General features: G+C 33.5%; 1 protein-coding gene across 44 annotated transcripts in view; it reads right to left on the reverse strand.

Moving 5' to 3' along the window:
• Plekha5 (pleckstrin homology domain containing A5) overlaps positions 1–18,685 on the reverse strand; it is a 236,999-nt gene that overhangs the window by 42,380 nt on the left and 175,934 nt on the right. For 25 of the 44 annotated variants that reach the window (XR_013423041.1, XR_013423043.1, XM_078015158.1 and 22 more), the window contains one exon: positions 5,611–5,691. The exons of 12 other annotated variants lie outside the window; for them this stretch is intronic. Coding sequence is in view for 26 of the 32 variants with exons in the window: in XM_078015158.1 (XP_077871284.1) it covers positions 5,611–5,691 (81 nt within the window). In the remaining 6 variants the exon portion in view is untranslated. Of the gene's footprint in view, positions 1–5,578; positions 5,741–15,835; positions 15,914–18,685 lie in introns of those variants that run through there. 7 more of the 44 variants (XR_013423044.1, XR_013423048.1, XR_013423047.1 and 4 more) reach the window with 3 other exon arrangements.

Here is an 18,685-nt window from a genome sequence, read left to right on the forward strand (position 1 = left end):
CCAGAAATCACACCATACCCTCTGTAGGCAATATTTCAATATCTTCTTGTCTTTTGAATTTATATTGACAGCTAGTCAGTAATAAAAACATAGGAAAAATTTAACTGTGGCTCACTTTTTCTCAAGAAGGTGACAGAAATAATATGACCCAAGTATGATCTAGTTTGGAAAATAAATTTCATATGTACCTATATAGATGCATCAGAATGTATAAAAAAATGTATGTCCCCTCTGTAAAAAACTTCTTGTTACATCTTTAAATGTAGGCATAATTTAAGCAGCAGATAACTCTGAATGGGTCCAGAATGTGGGGATCAGAAGGTAAAAAAATATAATCATTCCAAACACAAAATAAATCCTAGATTTACATGTTTCATTTCAAGACATTACTTTCACATACCTCATGCAAATGAACCTGCGACTATTTAAGGATATGCACAGTGATTGTTAAAGCACAAAACTTCCATAGAAAAGAACATTACATGAAAAATGAATTTAATGGCAAAAATGAGAATATTTGCATACTATTTTAAATAAAGATCATCCAATAATGTCCCAAGAAGTGTCAATTGTTATTCTAAATTAAAGCACCTAGTCTCAAGAAAAGAATTTATACCTCTACCTAAAAAAAATTAATTAAAAAATAAGTTTGATCTTTAATTTCTTATTAATATAAAAAATGTAATTTTGGCCATCTCACTTTTTATCATGAATTTAAGCATCTTAAAAGGCCTTAAGCTATTATGATGTCTTAATATACTATTAAATTTAAAGTTAAATGTTAAACAGCTTTACTCTATGGAATTTGAACATAACAAATGACCAATGCTATCTCTAGGTTAAAATATGAATTGTATTCTGTATCCCAGAATGAAAAAAAAACACTATTAAAATGGAAATTTATTAATTTGTAGCAAATAGTATTTAGGAAATTGGTATACTATTCTTTTTTGCAGTGTTGGGATCCAATGTAAGGCATCACACATGCCAGACAGTTGCTCAACCACTGAGCTGCATCCCCAGCACTTTTTGTTTTGAGACAGGATCTCACTAAGTTGCTCAGGCTGGCATCAAATTTGTGGTCTTCCTGCCTCAGTCTCCAGAGGTGGTTGGGATTAGAAGTGTAAACCACAAAGCTCAGCTTGTTATAGTAATTTTATTTAAGGAATCACTGCAGATTCATTTTCTTATCAGTTGGCAAGTAATATAAAAAAAGTCTGCTGTGCATTTACCACTTCTGAGTGAAATGTCCTTATAGCCATATAAATACATTACACATAAAACAGCAAATATATTTTTCCTTGTACCTCTATTTTTAGTACTAATGAAAAATTTCCTTAAACATTTTATTAATTTATCCCATAAAGGTATTTATTAGATACCAATTAAAAATAAGTCCTTAAATCAATCAACCTTCAACTACATACTATTTTCACACATTAGAAGAAAAGCATAAGAAAATAAGATTATTCTTTAAAAAGTTAACTTCTGTCAGGCATAGTATGTATGCATGTTATACCAGCTACTCTGGAAGCTGAAGCATGAGGATCACAAGTGTGAGCCCAGCCTTAGCAACATAGCAGGACCCTATCTCAAAACAATATAACAACAACAAAACAAAAAATTTTAAAGTTGGTATATTTTCCATTCCTGATAATAATTGCTTATCCTTTCCTTAAGAAAAGATGGGGTATAACTTATGAAACTAGCAACCAAATTTTCCTCAATACAATTTTTTTAACTAGGAAGAGAAATGTAAATTTCATGAGCATTCTGATTAATATTTCTCTTAAGTTTTGCATATTTGAGTTATGATAATGTTTTATAATTTTTCTTTTACTATGCTGGAGGGTTGAACCTAGGGCCTTACACACACTAGGCAAGCAGTCTAACACTGAGCTACATTCCCGGCCCCATTTTATTGTATTCCAAATTAATCTTTTGCAAGAAAAAAAGGTCTGGTTTGAATACGTTGTGCCTTAGAAGCATCAGACAAGCAAATGAGGGAAAAAGGGGGCTATATAGTAATTAAATAAATTTGAATAGCATGCAAACTTCTTTCAAATTTGAAAAGTGGGCTAGATGTGTTGGTGCATGCACGTAATCTTAGTGACTAGGAACGTTATGGCAAAATGACTGCAATTTCAAGTTCAGCATCACCAACTTGGGGAGTTCTGTAGCACTTGGTGAGATCCCATCTCAAAAAAAAAAAAATTTTAAAAAGGGCTAGGGATGAGGCTCAGTGTTCAATCTCCAGTACTCGGGGACAAGGGTGGGTGTATCATATATAGACTTTATTGACTCTATTAGGATATGTGAGAATATACTTTATCTAGAAAGGCAGAATCCTGTCATAATAAATAAGTATCTAAATACTTATTTAGTTTTTTTTCTTATTTTTTTTTCACTGTTCTAGGGATCAAACTTAGGGTACTATGCATGCTAAGCAGGTGTTCTAACACTGAATTATATTCCAAGCCCTTCCAATGTATGTATTTTTAAAAACTGGCTTGGCATTAAGTCCAAACAAAATTATTTATGTTAATTAAAATTCAACTTTCTTCAATATCCCTTACATTTGTGAAACACACTCACACACAGTATATGAATCAGTATATGAATATACATACAAACTCCAAGAAGGATTTTATGGGAAACATTTTTAAATTAAATTTTAAAAAATTAGACATTATACTCACTAAAAGCTAAAAACTGTTTACATGACTATAGGTGTTTGCTGATACATCTATAATCTTTTAGAACACTTATTCATCAGGGGAGTAAATTCGTTGATATTAATCATGTTATAAAGATGAGGGTAGAAAAATCTAACTAGAATGATTGATAAATGCAGAAGATTTTTTTTCAACTTGATGCTAAGTCATTTAGCATTCACTTTTAAGTCCTTTTTATTTGGCTAATTAAAAAAAATACTGCTTATGTAATTTCTCAGTATTTCCTAAGGAAAAAAATAAAAATATAAAGATCTTTCTGAGGAAAACACTGAGTGGTCCATGATTTGGAAAACAGACCACAAAATATGTTGCCACAGTATTCCCAGTAAAATATCAGGTATCTATCAAAACATCATTGTAATGCAATCTCAGAAAAGCAAATTGTAACAGCAATATAAACTTTCATGAAGGTTTTTTAGGACAAGTTATAAGTGACAAGAAAATTTTGGAGGAAAAAAATAAGATCTAATTTTAATTTGTGCAAATTTATGAACAGAGCTTAAGAAGTGTGTCACTTTTCCCCATTAAAGATGCTCTGCAATAAGTGTCATTTTACTAGTTGCTGATTAAAAATAACAGTCTGTAGAGTCCCTAACCTTGACAGTTAACACTGATTTCCTGATTGATTAGCCATGTCTAGACACGACTGCTGATTTAAGGTATTTGGGTTTTCTTGTTTTCTGCAATCCTAGTTCTTTCCTTTCAAGCATTAACATGAACATGTGTATTTTATACAAACCCATTGTTCTTTTACTATTCAAGGTATGTGATGCTTTCAGATATCTCAGACATCTCCATATTTTTGAAAAACTTCAATTAGAACTTTTAGTGCAGCGGAGTAACTTAAATCATTAATGACTTTTACATCATCAACCTTGAATATTGATAAATATAAAATGGAAAAAATAAACAAGCCAAACAAAATCCAATCTTTTTGTTCTTTTCTAAAATATGCAAAATGTGAACATGAAAATATTACTTACTGGGCTGGAGATGTAGCTCAGTGGTAGAACATTTGACTACCATGTGCTAGGTCCTGAGTTTGATCCCCAGCACAGTGGGAAAAAAAAAAATTACCTATTTAAAAAAACGCCTTTTGATCACATATCAATTTAATGCTAAAATATATCATTTTATAGAATGCATTGGATGTACTGGCCTACATCTATAATTTCAGTGACTTGGGACACTGAGGCAGGAGGACCACAGATTTGAAGCCAAACAACAACTTAGTGAGAGCCTAAATTGCCTATTTTTTTAATTCTTAATTTTTTTTGTATCAGGGATTGAATCCAGGGGCACTTAACCATCGAGCCACATCCCCAGCCCCTTTTTTTGTATTTTTATTTAAAGACAGGGTGTCACTGAGTTGCTTAGGACCTTGTTAAGTTGTTGAGGCTAGCTTTGAATTTATAGTCCTCCTGCCTCAGTCTCCTGAGCTGCTAGGATTATAGGTATGTTCTGTCATGCTTGGTTCTATTTTTGTTCTTAAAAAAATAAAAAAAAAATAAAAATCATAAAACAGGCTAGGAATGTAGCTCAGTGGTAGAGCACCCTGAGTTCATTCCCTAGAACCACCAAAAACAAACAAATAATCTCATGCATAAACACACACATATAAATACTCTAAGCAGCTTTGGGTTCTTAAAATGAACAATCAATTTCACAAAAAGTGCTAAGGTTCTCAGTGTGGCACTTTAGAATGAAGCAAAGAGGTTTTGTAATCTTCTTTTTCTTCTTTGAAAAGTAAAGCTGTTTAACTTTAAATATCTAATAATTTATTGCAAAACAAAGACCATTTTCAATCATACATAATATGTGCTTTAAATATTCTGAAACTGGGCTCAAAAATGGAAGTCATCCTCTCATCAACAGGTATCAATCTCCCAGTTAAAAGGCACCATGATGTAGACCCCAAAGACAGAACCAAACCAGGTCTTTAAAACTAGCAAGAGCTCAAATTATTTGTTTTACTAGGTGCTTTTAGATGTTTAAATCAAAATCTATATTCATTTTTCATGTTAGTTAATTTTCTTCTTCTGTATGATTTTCAAGTATTATAATACGTCATAGGCCAGAGTAATCTGAGGGTGCTGAAGTGAAAGAAGCTGATGTTGTGAAACACATGGCTAGGAACATTTAGACTATGAAATACAAAATGAAACAAAACAAAACAAACAAACAAAAAACCCCAACTAGATATAAATGTGTATGACTTCTTTTGCAGATCTGCAGATTACCAAGATTTCTAAATTAAAGCCAGCTAACTCCATGACACATATTTTGAGTCAGAGAAAAGAAATGGGGTAAGATATGATTATTCTAATGACTGTGTAAGAATGATTGATTATACAGGGAGAAGATACCCCAATATATTAAGAAATAGCTATCTTTAGGTTTTAACCCATCTAGCACAGTACTATCTAGCATGACTTAAATACTTTCCATACAAATGCACTGAAACACTGGGAGCAAGGGAGGTTTTGGGGGCTGCCTTTGAAAGAAAACAATTTTATAAAGCCTTTTCTCTAAAAATCAGTTGTGATGCCTTTAGTTAGTAAAAATATGGAAATCTAGCAAAAGTTTTGCAAATGTACTGCAGACCTCCAAGTACATATCAATCGAATACTCTACACAAAAACTTTAGCAAGATAGCACACTTAATATTCAACAGCAAAATGTTCAGCAAAGCCATGCTAAGAATACTGCAGCATCTTGAAAAGCATGGATGAAGTGTGGTTTCCCAAATAAACATAAATAAGAAATAAAATAAGAAAAACACTGATGTTATGAGTAAATCTGAGGATAAACCAAAACTGTCACTGAGGTATTTTGCAGATGACAAAGCAGTATCATTCACTGTCCAAGACCTTACTTGCTGGTACAGTTGTGGTCTTAGCGCCGAGTTCTCAATCATTGTGTGAACCATGGTGATAATAGGTTCATTTTCTTTCATCTATTTCAAATCAGGAGGAGCATACAGCAAACATCAGTTTACAGCATAGCTAGATTTGAAAGACGACACTGTAAATATATCCTCTACTTTAGTATCTTCCTAAGAGTGCAGTTGTTTACATTTTACCCCATGGTTGTACAAACTTAATTTATATAACAATTTCAAACCAGTATTAAATACTATAAAATTATAAAGTTACAGAAAAGCTTAGTAATTGTGACATTGCTGTAAACAGATTTTACTTTATAAATACAATCATTAGATTCAATTAATAAGTATTCTTACATAGATGATAAAGCATCATAATTCAAAGGATAATCTAAATGGTAACCACCTATGAACTTAGGAGATAAATGGTATCATGCGATTTAATCCAGTAATAAAGCTTAGACGATATTTAGTTCTTTATAAGGTTAATCACAAAAAATTTGGCTCTTTACAGGCTTAAAATTCTGTAATATAATACACAACCTATATTGTTACTTAGATAATTACATTTAAAAATTAATCTTGATAGACATTTATATATACTCTTGGATCTTCTCACTGTATAATGCCTTATGTAGAATTATTCAAGGACTAGTAAACTAAAACTTATTCAGAAAAGACTTAGTAAATCTCCCCAGTTTCTAAAAATGTAGAATGAAACCATGTTTCACATTTCCAGCTAGGTTGTACTAAATTACTGCCCCTAGAAAAGTACTTGTTTTAGCTACTCAATTATTGAGAGTTAAAGCACGAAAAGATAATTGTCATTATATAAATGGAGTAAATGGTCAAAAAATTTTTAGCATTTGTAAGCAGACAGGTCTGGTGTTTAAAGTTGTACCTTGGGACATTCAGTTGACCTAATTTTTGTCTGCCATGTAACAGAAAATGTTATCATGGTTGGCTAATGCTACTTTACTGATTTAGCTAAGTTTTTAACAAAAAGTTTACTAGACTTAAGACTAACAAATGTATAATGTAAGAAAATATAGAATCCTGAAAACTCTTACCAAAGTCAATTTTTTTTTTTTTACCCTAGTTAACAACATTTTATGCAACAGATTTTGGGTGTCAAATTAGAAACAGGTTTAACCTACATTTTAGTAAGTAATAGACAATAAAACATGTACTTTTAAACAATTTCTCAATTAAAAGCTTATCCAGACTTGGGTTGTAGCTCAGTGGTAGAGCTCTCGCCTAGCTCATGAGTTAAACAATTTCTCAATTAAAAGCTTATCCAGACTTGGGTTGTAGCTCAGTGGTAGAGCTCTCGCCTAGCTCATGAGTTAAACAATTTCTCAATTAAAAGCTTATCCAGACTTGGGTTGTAGCTCAGTGGTAGAGCTCTCGCCTAGCTCATGAGTTAAACAATTTCTCAATTAAAAGCTTATCCAGACTTGGGTTGTAGCTCAGTGGTAGAGCTCTCGCCTAGCTCATGAGGGGTGCTGGGTTCGATCTTCAGCAACACATAAAAAAAAGGTGCTGTGTCCAATTACAGCTAAAACAAAATATTTTAAAACAAAGTTTATCCAGGCTAAATCAGTATTTTTATTTTTGAGATACTGAAGATTGAACTCAGGGATACACTACCACAAAGCTACATCCCTAGTACATTTAAATTTTAATATTAAATAGGTTCTCACTAAATTGCCCAGGCTGGCTTCACACTTAAAAATCCTCCTGCCTCAGCCTCCTGAGTTGATGGGATTACAGGCATGACAATCATCATTTTTAAATCTGTGTATGCACAACTCACCTCTTTTGGCTAAAGTATTAAAAAAAATCAACTTCACTAAAGAGTAAATTCCAATTTTAGCTGTGTATTCCAATGACTGACAACAAAATATATACTCAAGTAACCACTGTCACAATGCAGATAAAGAATATTTACATCTACCCAGAAAGTTCCCTCATGTCGCATTACCAATCTCTAGTCTGTGCTCTCTCCCAAGTAATCAGCAGTCTGATTTCTGTAACTACAAAATAATTTTACTGATAAACTAATTTAATTAAATTTTAATATATTTGGAACTGAATTAAAAGTTTTTAATTTTCCCCCTGTGCCACCCTATAAGGAACCAAGGTATTTAAATATAAGTAACATTACTATACTGTACCAGATGAAGTTTTACGTTGTTATAAGGGAATTAACAAATAGATGATTAAGGGAATTAACAAATAGATAATTATAGAATAAATTATTTTTAGAAGAAAAAAAATTATATCAGAGAAATTCAATATTTTCATTTTGTGGTACTGGGTACAGAATCCAGGGCTTTGAGCACACAAGGAAAGATTTCTTTATATTTTAAAGTGCCCTTATAAGGGAATATTAGCTATTTTATCATAACAAAATACTGAACTTGGAATAAAATGCTGTAAATGTGGCAGTTTACATTTTATCCCATGATTGTACAGACTAAAATTTATATGAACAATTTCAAATAAGAATTAAATGCTGTACTTCCAAGGTTATAGAAAAAGCTTACTAATTATAATATTGCTTCAATTAGATTTACATTTTTTTGGGCTTATTTTATTAGTTCAACACATGCTTTAAATAACACAAGTTCCATAAGTCTCTATCCCTTTTAGTATTTAGTTTTAATTTTCAAAGCAATTTTATCAGTAACTTCTATTATCAAACTCAGTGAAAGTGTCGGGAGCATGCATGCTTCAGAAATAATGAAGATCTGAGTATATCCCAAAGTGAAGGATATTCAAGGTCAAACTGAAACTGCTGCCATGTGTTGGAAATCTGGTAAAATGGGACACTTTGTCAAATAGCTAGATTTGTTGATGTAGCTCACAAATTTAGTGGAATACTTTGAGATGGTAAATATGCATGCATATTTGGGGATTCCATATTTGTGATTCTGAAATGCATCTGTTTAACTTATTAAAGAATTAATTAAATATTTAATCACCAAGGTTTCTTTGTAAGAAGAAAGTGACTCAGGTACAGAAAAGCTAAAAGCAAATTAAAGGGTACAAACTAGCTGGGTGTGGTATTATATGACTGTAATCCCAGTGACTGAGGAGGCTGAGGCAGGAGGATTACACATTCAAGGCTAGTCTTGGCAACTTAATAAGACACTCAAAATAAAAACGAAAAGGCAGTGGATGTAGCTCAGTGGTAAAATGCCCCTATCTTCCATTCCCAGTACTGTTAAAATACCCTTGGGCACCATTCTAATTTAACCAAGGGTTCTTAGGATGACTGTGTAGTGGGGTTTAAGAGCAATTAGGGGATGTAATGGGTCCTATATATGGTAGCTTTCTCTATACATGTGGCATGAAACAGCTAAAACCAACTAACACACTAATTAGGGTCCCATTGACAGGAAGTTTGGTACCCTACTAAACAAACAATTCTAGTCATCTGATTGGAACCTTCACTCTCATCATATTTAATGACTTAGAAATTCTAGAATTGCTTTATTTCCAAATATATCCTACAAGCAGACTAATTTTTTTTAAACATTTTTAGTTGTCAATGGACTTTTATTTTATTTATTTATATGCGGTGCTGAGAATTGAACCCAATGCCTCACATGCTAAGCAAGCGCTCTACCACTGAGCCACAACTCCAGTCCCTGAACTAATATTTTCTGTTTTTTTTAACACCAAATAACCTCTGAAATATTCTGTAAGTGTATTAATAATAGACTGACTTGTTTCTGTAACTTACACTGAAATGGCACATTATATCTGGCTTTTGTTATATAAACTTTATATAATAGCTTTTGAATGAAAGCAGAAAAATATATATACTGCCCCTTACCCCCATATAAAATGCCCCATGAGCTACTTGGTATTTTGTGCTCAAGTTGATTAAAAAAAAAGGATACTCAATAATTCTCTTCTGGTTTGAAAATTTTAGAAATCATTACTTTAGTGGTATTAACAGTCTAGATATTTTATTTTAAGAAATCAGAGTAAGAGAAAGACTAATTATCACAAGTAGTATGTTTATAATTTACTTAAAAATTAGTTTTATGTTTTGCTTCATGCTTTAATTCTTTCTTTGAGGTAACAGGTAATATAGGCTTTAGTTCCATTTATTATAAAGATCCATTATTTCATAATAAAAATGAGAAAATATAATTCAGACAATTTTCATAATTAACTTTAGCAATAAATAAGAAAATGTTATGTAGAAACACCATAGAAATATACTTAGGTAACACCAACAAATCTGTTTACAACAAAAACATAATTTTATTTAAAATTTCGAAGTTCAAATATCTAGAAAAATATATAAAAAACCTGATTGCTTATCCTAGTATTCTTAGTTATGAGTTATAATGGACTAATATGAATTCCTTTGTTTTATTTATCTTCTTTGTAAATACTTTAACAATACACTAAATTCTACCATTTTTTTTCTTTTTAAAATGGTGTTAGGGATCAAACCCAGAGCCTCATGCATGAGAAGCAATGCTTTACCACTGAGTCACATTCTTAAAATCTACCATTTTTAAGGGCCAAAATATTCTCAAAGTGAAAATCTTACATCTCTATTAATCAAAATGTATTTACTTTTGCCATGGATAAATCTACTTTAAGGTATATGTGAGCTTTAAATAAGAATTAATCTTCTAGATTAAGAGATCTGAATTTTACAAATAGCAAATGTTTTCTAACATTAACTCAACAGATTTATCAGCTTATGTCTTAACTATACAACAATGTACTTTAAGTCCATCCAAGAAATGTTTTTGGCATTTATGCTCAATTCTCCTTCCTGGGCTTTGAAAATCATTCAAGAAATCTCTTCTGTAAACACTAATCTTTCCTACCTTGCACTGAGCTACATAAACTTCCTGAAAAAAAAAATGTATGCAAAATTAAGATGGAAGCAAAGTTTACTACAACTTAGCTATAAAAATTACTTGTATAAATACAAAGTAAAACTGTATTAACACTACACATTTTAGAAGGGGTGGGGAAATTTTGTATCACTTTCTTGCCTTTTTAGAGTCATAACCAGAGTCAAATATCTCAGGTAACAAGAAACTAAGGAACTACAGCCTGAAACACTAAGGACAGAACAACTCCCATTAATCTTGAAGGAAGTCAGACTTAAAAAAAAAAAAAGAAAGAAAGAAGAAAAAATCATCAATATATATAAGGCTTTAATTGCTTTAACCCTAACTTTGTGATTTTTGGGTAAGTCATTTACTCTCACTGAATAAAAATAAAGGTAAATAATCCAAAGGCTACAGAAGCTATAGAATCAAGTGTGACACTGAATATATGTAATAGGGCCTTGTAAGTGATAGCTATGCATTAATGATGTACAGGCACTATATAGGTGTCCAGTGTACAAGATGGGAATGCTTTTGAAATTCTGGAGAAACTATGAGTCACTGGTTGAAGAAAACTTGGTTTATGGGGAAAGAAGTATTTCACCTGTTGGTGATAGTGGTGGGCTAAAAACTCAAAGAAAAAAAGACCTTATTATGTGGAGAATAAGGAGTTTTACAGGATTTACTGTTATCTTAAAGAAATAATTTGGTATGAGCTTTGGGAAAAATAAATTGGTAACTAGACATAATTTCAATCAGAGAGGTTAAGGGTTTCCATCATTCATTTATTGTGATACTGGGGACTAAATTCAGGCGTACTCTACCATTGAGCTATATCCCCAGCCCTTTATATTTACTTATGTATTTTGAGATACGGTTTCACCAAGTTTCTCACGCTGGCCTGGAACTTACAATCCTCCTGCCTCAGTCTCCAGAGTTGCTGGTATTACAGACATGCATCACTATGCCTTGAGAGAGTTCCCATTTACTGAGAGCTTAATAGTTTCTCTTTCTCTACTACCTCAACAACTCAAGAAGTTGGTATCAGTATCCTGTTATAAATGTGAAAATTGAGATTTAGAGTTAAGGAACATGTCTAAACTCAGAAAAATCAGGAAGAGAAAGATCAGGATTATACAATAAGGAAGTGATATCTAGATGTAAGAGAGACACTGGTCTATGTATGCAAAGATTCATAGGAGAAAAATTATAGAAGGTACATTGCCAAGATCTGGTGACTAAATAAGATACTATACTCTTGACTAAACACAATGCAAACATGTGAACAGCTAAAGTATGTGTGCAGATACTTTGAATCATGACTTTCCCATTTTCAGTAAAACTGTTTTTATAGTACATTTAATTCCAGTTTTTTTTTTATTGGTTGTTCAAAACCTTACAAAGCTCTTGACATATCATATTTCGAACATTAGTTTCAAGTGAGTTATGAACTCCCATTTTTACCCCAAATACAGATTTAATTCCAGTTTTTAAAAAATATTTATTTTTTAGTTGTAGTTGGACACAATACCTTTATTTTATTTATTTATTTCTATGTGGTGCTGAGGATCGAATCCAGGGCCTTGTATGTGCTAGCGAAGTACTCTACTGTTGAGCCACAACCCCAGCCCCTAATTCCAGTTTTGAAGTACTTTTTTTTTTTTTGGTGGTGGTGGCGGGGAAGAGACAGGTCTTTCTTTTTACAAATGAGGCTAACCATGACTAATATATATTTAACTACTTTTGCTTTTAGTTTTTGGTCAGGGTATTTAAGGATAAAGATGATAAGCTTAATTTTGAACATACAGGGGATTTGCTCAAGGCAAAACCTCCAAATAGAAATTATACATGAAATTAGAAATACATACATGAAACTCCAACTCCAGAGGTATTCTGGTTACCCTTCCACATCTTATTAGCTTATCTTTATTTTTTTATTTTAAAACATTTATTCTTAAGTTTTAGGTGGACACAATATCTTTATTTTACATTTATGTGTTGATGAGGTACAAACCCAGTGTCTTGTGTGTGCTAGGTGAGCACTCTACCACTGAGCCGCAATCCCTGCCCTTTATCTTTTGTTTTATCTATTTAACTGCGTTGCTGTGTATGGGAACTCATCAGATGCTTAGGTACAAACAACCTCCAAGTGGTGGAGAGTTAGTCTCTTGGGGGAACCCTGGATCACTGGAGGACAAGAGCCATTGCAAATGTTTCCCTCTTCTATGGTTCATGTGGATAATTCTACAGTGTTATTGTTCATTTGTCAGTAAGTTTCAGTCCAGCAAAGCTGAAGTTGCCTACGGCAGTTGTTTCCTATTCAATTTTCTCTCCTGTATCACTTTCCAAAATAAGCCTCCTGTAAAACAAGCCCACTTCAAGAGGATCACAAGCTCTGCTTTCAAAGAGAAAACCTTGGGGGGGCGGGGTGGTGATTAGAGATAAAGAATAACATAGTCATAACTAGTAAAATGATGAACAGATGAATTCTCAGTTGAGACACCACCAAGAAACAAGGAACTTCCTGGTTAGGGTTGAGATGGGTGAAAATAATAAAAAGGGAGAGATTAATTATAGATATGAAACAGGATAATCAGGATAATAATATAAGCATTGGATAGGCCAATTTAAGAGATCAGAATACTGACACATATGTATTCTTTCTGCACTTTATTAAAAAAAAAAACCTGGAGATCAAACCTAGGGCCTTGCATATGCTAGGCAAGTTATCTACGACTGAGGCACAATTACATCCCTACATTTTAAATTCTAATCAATCTATCCAATGTCCAGTTAGACTTCTAAGAATTCTGCCATTATGGCTGAGTATTGTGATTCATGCCTGTAATGCCAGTAACTTGGAGGCTGAGACAGGAAAATTCCAAGTTGAAAACTAGCTTTAGCAACTCTTTGATACCTTCAGAAACTTAGCAAGACTCTGTCTCAAAATACAAATTTAAAAAGGGCTGCAGATATAGTTCAGTGGTGAAGCATCCCTGGGTTCAATCCCAGTACCCAAAACAAATAAACAAACAAAAACCAACCCTCAGCCCCTCCAAAATCCTGTCATTATGATGTCTTATCACATGTGAGACAATGTAAGAAAGTTAGGAAGTTAAATGATTTGGTTATGAAACTTAACACAATTAGTGAATTAATTCCAAAAGGGATTAATCAGGGAATGGGGATAGAGCTCAGTTGGTCGAGTGCTTGCCTAGAATGCACAAGGTCCTGGGTTCAATTCCCAGCACCATCAAAACAAACAGAAAAATCCACAAGAAACCCCCCCAAAATAAAAGGGATTAACTGGGTAGTAACTATAGGCATGAAGGATGTGGTTGGGGGAGGTGGGTCACTGGGGGAGTACCTTTGGGTTTATATTTTGTCCGTGGTGAGGGAGCACTCTCTTTCTGCTTTCTGGTGTGATGTTCAAAGCCGCTTTCCTCTACCACATTCTTCTGCCATATGTTCTGCCCCACCATGAGCCCTAAGGAATTTTCCTATGGACTGAAACCTCTGAAACCATGAACCCGCAAATAAACTTTTCCACCTCTAAAGTTGTTCTTGTCAGGTCTTTTGGTCATGGCAGCGTAAAAGCTGACCAAAACATTAGTTCAAGATTTTTCTGAGTTTCATCCCTATCCCCTCTCAAATTCTGTGCTCAAATATGCTGAGGAAGGGAGAGACAGAGAGAGAGAGAAAAAAAAAAAAAGGAAAAAGGAGTAGGTGTGGGGAGAAATACAAGACCATTTAGCAGTAGGGTATAAGAAAATGTAAATATTCTGTACTGTTATGGTTTGAATCTGGAATGCTCCCAAAGGCTCCTATGTTGAAGGCTTTGTCCCCAAAGCAGCAATGTTAAGAGGTAGGGATTTTGGGAAGTGACAGGATGAAGGTGCTGATTTAATCAAAGGATTAATCTTGGTGGCATTAACATTTGATAGCATTATTGAGAGGTGGTGGAAACTGTAGACAGTAGGATCTAGCCAGAGGAAGTAGGTCACAGAGCAAATGCCCTGAAAGGGTATATCTTGTCTCTGATCCCTTCTTTGTCTTCTTCCTAACAGACACGAGGTGAGCAGCTTTCTTCTACCAAGCCCTTTTGCCATCATGTTCTGCCTCTCCTCTGGTCTACAGCAATGGAGCTAGTTGAATGGACTGAAACCTCTGAAACTGTGAGCCAAAATAAACCTTTCCTACTCTATATTGTTTTCCTTGGTTATTTTGCTTCAGTGTGACTAACAGATGTACAATATAGCCAGTTTGGGATAGTAAGTATTAAATAACATGCTTTCAACTTAATAATTTCCTTAGTTTGCTTTTTCTAAATACCTACTCATATCATCCAGAAACATTGTCTCTTGTAAAACTTAATCATCCCTAGAAATAGATGCTACAGTATTCCTGGGAATATTATAGAACATTGGATAAAGTTGCTGAAATGACATGAACAATGAATACTATCAAGAATCTTTTTAATAATCTTGTTAGCATTTCTTTCCTTACAGGAATGTTGTCTTTCATGAATGCAAAGAATGAAAGCATTCTTGAATTTTATATTGAAAAGTTTCAGTGTCAATTATATGCATCCAGTAAATAGTTCCTATTTGCATTTTTCTTGGCAGAAGTATGTTTAAAAGTGATCAGAGGGGCTTCGGTTATGGCTCAGTGGTACAGCACTCGTCCAGCACATGTGGGGCAGTGGGTTGAATTCTCAGCAGCACATTAAAAAAATAAAATAAAGATATTGTGTCCAATTAAAAAAAAATTAAAATGTGCTCAGAGTTCTTGTCAGCATGAGTTTTTCCCCTAACAGAAAAGTTCACAGCGACTCATGACAGAATAGAATTCTTCATTCAAAGTGGCTAGTACTTTAGTAGAAAGTTCACAAAATAGTTGTTTTAAATGATTTTCTTACTTTCAACCAAAAGCATTTATCCTTTTAAAACATGCATTATTAAAATATGACAGAAGAATTTAGCTACTGACGTGTGTAAGTCTTAAAACATTATTTATAAAACAAAGAACACCTAAGTATGCATCAGTTGTACTATTTTTCATTGTACTATGGCAAAGTGATTTATCATGAAACTTCCTGATTTTCTATGACAGCTTCTGTATATGTCCTTTCAGCTATCTGGTATTAAAGGGGAGGCTTGTTACTGAAGAGGTATATCATAATTTGGGGGGAATCAGTATATGTTTGGTTTACCCACAAGGCAGCAGCATGCTTACACAAGGCTTATGAAGCACTGCTGCATGTTTCTGGATCCTTCTATGTGTCTCTATCTACCTATTCTGTAAATATAGTTCCTAGCATCTCATCTTCTGTTATTATTGCCTACCTGGAAAGCTGGAGCAAGGTTTTAGGGAAAAGGAAAAAGAAACATCATCTAAATTTCCTCATTACTGCTCTTCAATCACTAATAGGAAGGAAAAAGGAAGAAGAAACAAATGAGTATAAAATAGAGCTAACAAATGAGCTAAAATAGAGGTGAGGAAAATTGACACAGGAACAGGAAAATATTCTAAGTTTTCTATTCCAACTAATACTGATCAAAAAGCTCTAGTTTTTCCTCCATGAGAACTTTCCTAGTTCCTTTATTCAGCACTTGGTTTAGTTTCTATAACCTAGATTTCGTTAGACTTTGCTGAACTCAACCAGTACTGGTCCAGACTACGGTTGCCAAGAACTAGGAACTGGGGGAAATACAAATAAATGACAAGACTGAGAAACTTGAAGCCCCTACCAATGTTAAACCTGTTGAAGACATGTTTCTATGATCTAGGGGGGAAAAGTACATTTTTCGAGAATTTTTTCTTCAGTGTAGTTAGGCTGTAAGATACTTTTAGTATGGTTTTCAAATACAGCCGTTTGTATCCTGGTTTGGGAATTTAACCATGAGGGATGATTTTAAAATTTTTTACGTAATACCAGGAGGATATAGGGGAAAAAATAACAGTGTTTTCTTTCAGTATCTTAAAAATGAATATCATCAGATGGTTTATCTTATAATAAGCTCCTGCAGAAGCCTATTATTCCAGTTTCTAACAAATGACTTGTATTTAGCTTTCTGGAACCTGTAGGGACTCCTAATCATAAACACTTGCTCAGCAGGGCCATTTAGTTCTAAACTCATTTTGAATCTGTCCTATTCTAAGAGAGAAGAAAATATTAAAATGTTTCCTCCTTCCTATATAAAATAAACTCCACCAACTATGGCACTTTCAAAGAAATGCAAAAGGACATTTCATTCTTCAGGGGAGGAGACATCTTTATTTCTAACTTCCTAGCAAGTACAGAACCATATCAAGATTTTACTTGTGGCTTTCTTCCCTTTTCTACATTCTGTCAGGTAGGCATGAACATGGGAAAAATTGATAAATATTTGATCTGTTTAGTAGATGTATTTTTAGAAGAAGTTGGCAAGTTTCACTAATATTCAGTGACAATTAAGCTGAATGAAGAAAATGTGTTACTGATATATTACGAATACTTCTTTTTTTTTGGTACTGGGGATTGAACTCAAGGGCACTGAGCCACATCCCCAGCCCTACTCTGTATTTTATTTACAGACGGGTCTCACTGAGTTGCTTAGCACCTTGCCATTGATGAGGCTGGCATTGAACTAGAGATCCTCCTGTCTTAGCATCTTGAGCTGCTAGGATTACAGGCGTGTGCCACTGTGCCCAGCAATGAACATAGCTATTCTTTTTGGTCTTTTTTTTGATACCTGGGATTGAACCCAGGGGTGCTCAACTACTAAGCCACATCCTCAGTCCTTTTTATTTTGAGACAGGGTCTTGCTGAGTTGTTCATGGCCTCACTAAGTTACTTAGGCTGTCTTTGAACTTGTGATCCTCCTGCCTCCGTCTTCTGAGTCACTGGGATTACTGGTATGCACCAACATGCCCGACCATTCATTCATTTTCTACCCAGAACCTGGACAGTGTACATTAAAACATACAGCTGAAATTACTGTATGTTCAAAGAGTTTTCTTTGAGGTTAAGCTATCTTAAAATTCACAGCAGTGACAAACCTGGGCCAGTCTTAATAAATATATTTTAAATAACTTACTAACTGTGCTATAAGAATATAAACCTTGGGGCTGCGGTTGTGGCTCAGTAGTAGAGCACTCGCCTAGCATGCGTGAGGCACTGGGTTCGATCCTCAGCATCACATAAATGTAAAATAATGGCATTGTGTCCACCTAAAACTAAAAAAATATATATATAAAAAAAGAATATAAACCTTAACAGTGCACTTCAAAATGAAGCAAAATAGGGGGCTGGAATTGAGGCTTAGTGGCAGAGCACTTGCCTCGTACCTGTGAGGCACTGGGTTCAATCCTTAGCACTACATAAAAATAAATAAAATGAAGCAAAATATAAGAAAATTCTACCATATAACTAGTATAGCTATTGTTATTTTTCAACTACTTTAATACATGACTTGTTCTCCAAGGTGGTGATAAAGAGATGTCAAATTATACTGTTCAAGTGACAAGTACCAGAAATTAAAATTTTTGAATTTATATGGAAACCTGCACAATTCTGCATATAGCATTTCATTATTTGTTGTAAGCGTTCCAATAATATCAGAAGTGTATTTACCTCTGAAGCAATTCAGAGATTATTTTCTGGTTGTATTTTTCATATATAATATAGGGATTAAAATAATTTAAATCAATTAAAGTTTTTCCTTGAATGACTGTGGTATTTGACAAAAGGCAGGAGGAACACTGCATTTTATTGCCTTAAGTTATACTGATTTACTGGGGCAAGTACATTAAGTGCTGAAATTGATTAGTACACATTCATTGTTATATAGTATAACATATGAGCAGAGGCTTTTCCTGACTTTTGGATTTTAGAATTCACTTTTCAATTTGTGGTTATACAAAACTAATGAATCAGTTTATAAGTCCAGGCAACCAATAATGCCTACAAAAACAACCGACCTGGTAATTTAAAATAGATTACTGGCACTAACAAGATACAGAGCTAGAAATGTTTGAGCTGGGTTAACTTCAAAATGATCTACAATTACTTTTATAACTTAATTGCCATATTACTAATATTAAAAATACTTCAAAAGTAAATAATTTCATTCTATTAAAAATTCAATTATTAGTATATAATTTTTTTGTTTATTTAAAGAAAGACTTTCTTTAGGTAACCTTAAGGTTACATA

This window comes from Ictidomys tridecemlineatus, chromosome 6, assembly GCF_052094955.1.
Source record: "Ictidomys tridecemlineatus isolate mIctTri1 chromosome 6, mIctTri1.hap1, whole genome shotgun sequence".
NCBI lineage: Eukaryota > Metazoa > Chordata > Mammalia > Rodentia > Sciuridae > Ictidomys > Ictidomys tridecemlineatus.